Source organism: Phocoena phocoena, chromosome 11 (assembly GCF_963924675.1).
Source record: "Phocoena phocoena chromosome 11, mPhoPho1.1, whole genome shotgun sequence".
Taxonomy (NCBI): domain Eukaryota; kingdom Metazoa; phylum Chordata; class Mammalia; order Artiodactyla; family Phocoenidae; genus Phocoena; species Phocoena phocoena.
The window spans coordinates 43,465,775-43,474,073 of NC_089229.1; the positions used below are offsets into that span (position 1 = coordinate 43,465,775).

The 8,299-nt window shown below is 40.3% G+C and overlaps 1 protein-coding gene across 1 annotated transcript; it reads right to left on the bottom strand.

The window, feature by feature from the left end:
• Positions 1–745: 745 nt before the first annotated feature.
• On the bottom strand, positions 746–4,504 carry ATXN7L3B (ataxin 7 like 3B). Its single transcript, XM_065887775.1, has one exon. The coding sequence runs from the start codon at positions 4,118–4,120 to the stop codon at positions 3,827–3,829; it is 294 nt and encodes a 97-aa protein (XP_065743847.1). The 5' UTR covers positions 4,121–4,504; the 3' UTR covers positions 746–3,826.
• Between the last annotated feature and the right edge of the window lie 3,795 nt (positions 4,505–8,299).

The following is an 8,299-nucleotide window of genomic DNA, read 5'->3' on the forward strand; positions in this document are numbered from 1 at the left end:
ATCCAAAAGGATTTGCTGCAGCTGCATATGTGTTAGGTGACTTAACACCATGTAACATGTCAATAAAGTCCCCTGAGATATCCTACTGCAACTGGTTTCCTCTGATCCCATTTCTATAATTTTTATTCATCTAAATATTATTTCCAATTTGGGACTGTTTTTTAAAGAACTAGAACATTTAGCAAACTAGTGATTTGATCAACACTAAGGAGCAATAGTACAATTTCTAGGGAAGTGCTCCAACTTTGGAATAGGAACTGGAATAAATGAAAAATCTCTGAATTATCTAAAAACAAAATGACAGACCTAAATAGTTGGAGTAAAATGAAAAGTATTGGAAACAATTACCTTTAGAAAGGCTGACTCATCTTTGCTATGAATCATTTGTCTCTTGAGAGCAAGAGCAGTATTAGACCAAAATGGTGGCAAAGTGTATATATTGATAGCTTGAGTGCCATTTAAATCGAACTATCCTTCACACTGGACTCAGTGACAGGATTGCATCGTATTTATTTTACCACCTTCTTGTTATGGTAAAGGGAAGATTGTATACAGTTTGTTTCTTTCACTGGACGTTGCAGAAAGCTAAATGTGCAGTATTAGATGGAGAAACAAAGTTGGGCAAAATTCCTCTGATAAAACTCATTCAGGAGAAAGTAACTAAGGTTCAACATTTATTTCACTATGTGAATACCCAAGAAACGTACAATTTTAAAAGATGAACGCAGAGTCCAAATAAAGTCATTTTTTAAAATTTTGTTTATTGTAATTGTTTACCAATGGGGAGACGCAGTTTATTTACACCAGCAGCCATGGGGCAAGGGGAATACACAGTTAGTTAGCAACCTGTATAGGATGGACTACTTATGCAAAAATAAGACTCTCCAAAACAAAGGACAATGGTGAGCTTCACTACACTTCCCCGATGATCCCAGCATGCGATAATGCCAGGCAATGGCCCCTGGGCATGCGGTGGTGTGAACTAATGTATGGAAGAAAAAGCCACAAACCACAGAAATTTGTAAAGAACCCCTTCCCCCCCATACACACACACACACACTCAGATACATAATAGAATTACAGGGTGATCAATACACTTAATTGAGGAGATTAGGACAGGAATTCTGCTGTTAAGAGGAAAGATAGGGAAAGGGAGAATTCCTAACCACTGTTAACTATATGGTAGGGAGCATTCTCTCCCCCAAAAAGAAGAGTTAGTTTGTCCCCTCAGGGCACCTGTTGGACCTAGCCCACCTCATACCCAACCAGGACCGGGGGCTACTGCCCTAATAATGGGGAGCAAAAAAACAAAAACACAAACCAAGAGGGAGGTAATATGAACCAACCATTACTCAAAACTATTTCCACTTCTCCCTCCTCTAACCAGGAGAAAAGACCAAGGAAACAGTAATGTCACAATCTGAGCTCCCTCTCTGAAGGAGGAGTGGACCATGGCCTTACCTTCAGCCTGTTTCCCAGATATTATATTTAAGTAGGCCAGAGTCTCACTTAGACCCTCCTTTCCTTCTGCATCCCCTCTGAAGGAGATGTCTCTAAAAAAGGCAAGGGCAGATAACCCAAAATTATTTCAGTTCTTGCCAAGGTTTGACTTTTTAAACAGTTATTACAGCTCTTAGATTGAAGACCAATATGTAGCTAGGCCCTCACCCTGAGCGGGACAACTCTAGAGGGAAAATGCAATAATAAACAGTCTTGAGGCCCTATTACTATGCTTCCCTTAACCCTCTAGAGTATGTAACCCGAATCAGTCCATACAGTCCAAACAGTTCCTTCTGGGATAAGGAAGGATACATGCACAGCAAGGGTTAGAGAAAATGGATCAGAACCTACTCTGTCCCTGTGTCACTCAGCCTTTACTGCTTTTCTGCTTAGGTCCTAAGGGGCAGTATCCAAGTGGAGGTGGGAAGATGTAACTCCTCAGGAAGCAAGACACAGCAGGAAGGCATACCAGCAAGGCAGTCCTACACAAGAAATGCTTAGGCATGACACTGCTTTTCATATACAAAAAATTACTTTCTCTTCCCATCCTAATCCCAATAGAGGGAGCCATAAGAAAGATTCTGCTCTCTCTCTCAAAAACAAGAAAACAAAACAAACTTAAGAGAAGCCAAGGAAAGGGAAACTGGGCAGGCTTCAGAAGTAGGAGCATCAAGAGAGAAACTGAAACTGGTCAGCGTGAATGTAGAGTGGCAGGCAGCACCCGGGGTGATGAGCTGCACCAGATAGGCATGGAGCAGGGGACTGGAGGAACATGGGGCCAAGCCAGAAAAAGAAGGCTGGGCCCCTTACTGGGGCACAGAATGAGGTAAGAAAACATTTCAAATAAAGCAGCACCGCTCACCTTGGGGCTCCCACCCCTATACACTTCATAAACTTCAATCAGGGAGTCAAGTGGAGGGTAGTTTTGATACCCAGCTCACACTTCCCATCCTCCCCTATCCCATTCCCTAAAACCAGAGGGTTTCTGGGGGCCATTTCCTGACTTCCAAAACAAAAGGACAGCTCTTGTTTTCAAGAGGTCCAAAGGGAACTGAGTGGAAAGGACTGCCCTTTGGGAGGGGCAGAGAAGGTGGTGACAGTCTAGATGTTCACTGCAACGGAGCTCTGTGACTGCCCAACCCAAGGAACAGGGGCGTTCAATAGGATGCTGCACAGTCAGATGAGAGTTGACCCAGTCCTGCTCCTTGGCTCCTAGCACTAACCCATTCACATTAGTGAGTGCGGCTGAAAAAGGTCCCCTCTGGGCTCAGCTTTCAAACCACAGCCTCCTGCACAGCCATGATGCTCTTCCATAGTTCACTCCTGCCCCGAAAATGGGAGGCAGGTAGTGGCCTGGCACAATAACCAAGTCAGACCCATGGACTGGCTAGGTCACGAGTAACTCAGAGTAGGAAAACGCCCCACCGAACTGTTGTCCACAGCATAATACATCCAGATATGAATCCTGCAGTCTGAAAGATCGTGCATAGTCGCAGAAGGCCCTGCTACCTCCCCAAGGGATCATAACTTAATCCTCAGCCTGCCTGGATAACCAAGTTATTCATCTGCTAAGCCTATGCCACCAGGTGGGTTGCAAGAAACAGGGCTTTGTTCAGCAAAACGCTAGCCCATGTCCCCAACTCCGCTGAAGTCATTGTTAAATGCTGGACCTTTGGGAAACTGGTGGCTTTGAGCTTTTCTTCTTCTTGGCGTCAAGACCACAGAGCTTCTCCTACCAGATTCAGCTGGGAATTCTTTTTCTTGGCTTTCCCAGATTGGAATGATTAATATCCAGATCTCATAACTGACTTTCATTTGTCTTGGAGAAGCCCAAATCAGAGGCTCTGCGATCAGAGGTGCAGTCCCACTGAGGCCCAACAATTAAGGCCTGACCATCAGTTATGTCCAAACGGTCAGTTATCCAGAAAGCCCTTGACATCAGGCAGACAGAAAGGCTGAGGAGCCAAAGAACTTTATATGCTGAGCACACAGATGCTCACCTGTGCACTGGGGACAGTACAGGGTTCTTGTGCACTTTCTGGTGTGTTCAGAAATCAACCACTGCGTGGCTTGCAGGATGCACAGCACAGCTCCTCCTGTCCAGGATTTCAAAGCTGATCCAAAGGTAATACACTTATACAAGGATCCAAATTCCTAAATTCTCCACTCCAAGTTTTTAAAGGCTAGGTTCTTCAATGGGAACTGGGACTTTTGTCTGATTTTTTTTTTTTTTTTTTTTTTTTTTATACTTAGCTACCTAACTTCTCAAAACCACAGGACTGGTCTTTGTTATTGTCCTGGTCACCATCAGACTCTCACGTTGCAGCTACTGGAATTCCGGAGGTGAGCGTTGCAGCTGCTGATCAGGCCCATTCCCAGATTCTCCAGGAAGGGAGCAAAGCGGAAGGCGACACGCTCCTTTATCTTCCACTGGCTGAATGCCAAAATCCTTCACGCTACCAGTCTCTGCAAATTCCAGGTAGAAGTAGCCACACTTGACTGCCCGGTGCACCTCAAAGCAGAAGCCCAAACAGGAATCCTCTATTAGGTCTACGTATATCTCCTGAGCGATGGCCTCTAGCTTGTTAGTATCCAGGTTAGCCAACGAAATTTCCTCCATTTTAATCTGTACACAACCGTGGAGAGGGCGCTCGGATTACTCACAGCTGCACGGGCGGCAACACGTCGGGCTCGGCCGGCCGCGCCTAGGCCTACAGGCCTGTCAGGGCCGCGTCTTCAGCAGGGAGGGCGGAGGCGTCGCGGTGGCAGCGGCAGGGCAGCTGCAGCAACCAGCAGCGACTGCTCCGGAACCCCAGGTATCTCCGTTTCTTTTGGCGTCTCCCCGGATCTGGGACTATCAGCTCCGGCTGGTCCCAGACTCACCGCCGCCAAACGCTCTCGGAGCCTCTCTCCGCTACCCCGGCCTCTTCCGCTTGCTGGTCCGGGCTTAGCCCCGCCTCCCCACTTCCGCTCCTCAGCACGCCTGCGCATTGGCCCCGCGCAGACTCGCCGGGTTCCTCCCTACGCGCAGCTGCTTGGAAAGGCTTGGAGTTTTAGGAAAACGAATGGGAAGAACTAAAACGTATCAGACTGTCATTACCTTTAATTGTAAAAAGATGATAAGGAGGCTGTTTTATGTTAATTTTTTTTGCAGATTTAAACACTCGCTAATGAATTCTTTGTCCATGCTTAATCGATTCCCTCTTGAAAAAGGCAAATGACAACTGTGCATATTTGTGGTAATGATCTGAAGTACAGTTTTAGGACTAGTTCTCCGGATACGTTTGAAAATTTGACATATAATTGACTTACAATCATTTATACTACTGCCGCAGTTGTCATTTAAATCCACTAGATGGTGCAAGGAAACAAATTACACTAGAGTTTATCATTCAGTCTTCTTTTGAATGAAAAACTAGGCACTAAAGACATAATTCATATATATTGATCACATGAACCTAAGGCATTTATTTCATTTATAAGACCATTAAGTCAGTGTGACTATAAATAGATCATCATATACTGTACATCTCTAAAATAATTCAAAGAGAAAATTATATGTATATTTTCTATTGAAGAGGGAGGAAACCTGAAATATGTTAAATACACTGGGAGGTAAAGGAATCTTTTCCTAAAATTGTGCTGCATGAATTGTGGGATCTAGAGCCAGTCTACCTGGGTTTAAATCCTAGATCCAACATTTAACAGTTCTGTTTCCTCATCTGGATAAAGCTAGTTCTCATTTAATAGTTAAAATTAAATGATATTTTTTAAAAAATCTTCTTGTGACAGCTTCTTACATGTAAGTAAGCATTCAGTAACTGTCAGCTATTTTAATCATATCAGTTATGGACTTGAATATAAGAAAATTTTCCTGTATCTTGTTAGTTTCCACCCCCACCACTGTGAAATAGAGCAGCCTCTTGTACCTTTATACTTTATTAAAATATAGCTCTAGCCAAAGAAACAAAATTTAAAAAACAATACATATTTGTATCTGTCTGATTCTATAATTTCCTTTCCAGAGTAAAGGAAAATATAGACATGTATCTTTCCAGATACAAATAAAAACTTTCTAATGTATATGATTATCCAAACACTATTAGTTTTAGAGTTCATTCTTAATATCTTACTCTATATTTTTATGAGTAGAAGGTTAAGTACCAGTTTAACTTACTGGTTTATGAGTACTTAGCTGGTACTTGTACCCATACAAATTTTCTGATTGTGTATTTTGTCATCCTAAAAAACACAAATTGGCAGATATGGAGGAATTTGAAAGCCTAAGCTATTTAAGACGCATGCATGACAAGAATATTTTTATCTGGGACATAACTTTTTTTCCATTGCAGCCTTTGTGTAATTTATACATTCTCCATTCAAAAATTGGTATCATGTTTTGGTATAAGTTGAAATCTGCATATAGCCATGTGCTAAGCCACAAAATATAATGATCAAGTGCATAAGTTCTTGAGTCAGACTGCCTCCCTCCTACCAGGTACTCTCTATGTGAACTTGCCTTATGTACTTCTGTAAATCACAGTTTTCTCATTGTAAAATGTCAACGACAATTCCCACCATAAAAGTTTGCTGTGAGATTTAAACTTGACAATGAATTTAAAAGTCTTCACAAAGTGTCTGACAAATAGTATATAATATTGTTTACCTATCTATTACATGTCTAGTTAGGTAAGAAGATACAGATGTAAATACAATCATTTCCACTCACTCCTCTCCCATGCCTTCTCCAAATTTAATTTAAAGCAATGATTCTCAAATATTAATGTGTATATAAACCACTCAGAGATCCTTTTAAAATGCAGATTATGATTCATTAGCTCTGGAGCAGGACCTGGGTTTTCGCATTTCTAACATATTTGATGCTGCTGGTTCGTGGACCGTACTTTGAGTAGCAAGGAACTAAAAGGGCTTGATAGTGGGCAACTTTTCTTCATAGTGATTGACTCCGATAAAATTTGTTCTCACCAAATTATCATGAGATACTTTGCATGCTTAATTTTGACAGAAGAAGAATAAGTGATTGTTTTTCTACCCTATAATTCCTCCTTATATTATGAGAGTTAGAACTCAAATCTGCAATTTATTTAATGCAGAGTGGTAGTCAATAAAGCTTACTTCAAAATATATACAAGAGACCATAATATTAATTGAAATTCAGATAATCAGGACTATGCCTAGGTTTAGATATCCTGTCAGTATTTTATTATATTTACTCTTAGAAAAAGAACACTCTCATGACACTGAAAATGTGTACTTATGCTCATTGTCACCTTGTCACCTCTCTTCTACTTGTATCATTTAAGATGGCCTTACTTCTTGTTAAAATGTACTGGAACTCTTTATGTTAAATCAATGACATGTCACAAAATGAAGTTAGAAAGAACTTCGTTCCACTGCAATTAATAGGGTTGAAGGTATTTAAGCCTTTGGTATGCAAATCTTTTTTAAAATAGAAACTCTCCATTATCTAAATCATTTTTCTCAATACAAAGCAAGTAACAGGGGTTGATTCTTCATAAAAGAGTGATCTTCAAAGAATATGTACATCATATATGCTTAAAATATTTAGTGTACAAATTAAGGGAAGTAAAATCGTATTGTGAAATTTAGTTGTCTTTGATTATTCTCTTCCCATTCAATAACTGTAATATATGCAGTGGGAGAATCAGCTTTTGCAAAGAGGAGCATCTTTTAAATTATTTAAAGGTTTTTATTAAAGACTGAAATTCCATGCATTTTTTTTGTATTCACATAAAATAAAACAGTGAGACAGCAGAGTGCATTCAGGAATAGACCTGGGAGCCCAAAGACCTGAGTTGCTGTCCTTTTTCTGCCACTAACTTATCAGGTGACCTTTGGCAAAAAGGTGAATTCACATTTGTGAAAACATGGACTCATGTTTTCTGAATATCCCTTTTAAAACCAAATTTCTGTGAATCAAGAAATCTGAGGAAATAGATTTCACCAAATGAAGGGTCAAGTCACTTCTTATGTACTGGCCAACAAAGTTCAAATGTTGGATCCTGAGGGTTTTCTTACCCGAAACTAATCTGCTCTACTACCTAGGGCATCTTGAAGCATCTCCACATGTTTGGGTTAAGGGCGTTCTTCATCTACTGAATACCAGGTGCGTGTTGTAATTATCTTGCCTAACATCTGAAGATGTTGCCTGTACCTGTATGTGGTCATTTTTAGTTGAAAATTTTAATTTATCTAGTGATTTTGACTCCTATGAAATCCATTTTCATCTATAAAATATTAGTTAAAACTTTACTTGCTTTTCTTTAGTTACCTAGGTTCTTAAGGTAAGTGAATAGTAAATCAGAGAGGGAACATTTGACTATATTGTCTTCTTTTATTCACAGGACCATGCTTTATGTCAGAAATAAGCTATATAGTATTATGCCTTTTTGTCTGTAATTTGCTAAAAGAAATATATGTGTGTCATAGCTCAACAGTAAACACTCACATGTTTTTCTAGGCATGACCAGCTTGAAGTTGCAAATCCATCCTCTGCTGAAATACATTCTTCAGGATTTGCATTTAAAAACTGATTATCATGACTTGCATGAGATTCTGAGATGCCAAAATTTGATATTAGATAAGGGTGCCATGCTAAAATTGCAATGTCAAAAATAAATTTACGATTTTAATCTGCCCTATTAAATTGTGAAATCAAAGTGACAGTGAACTTTGGCATTTATGACAACTCTGGCTTACGCTCTACTAAAGAAAAAAACACTGTACTCCTGAGCTAACTACAGTTAGTAAGTAGTGT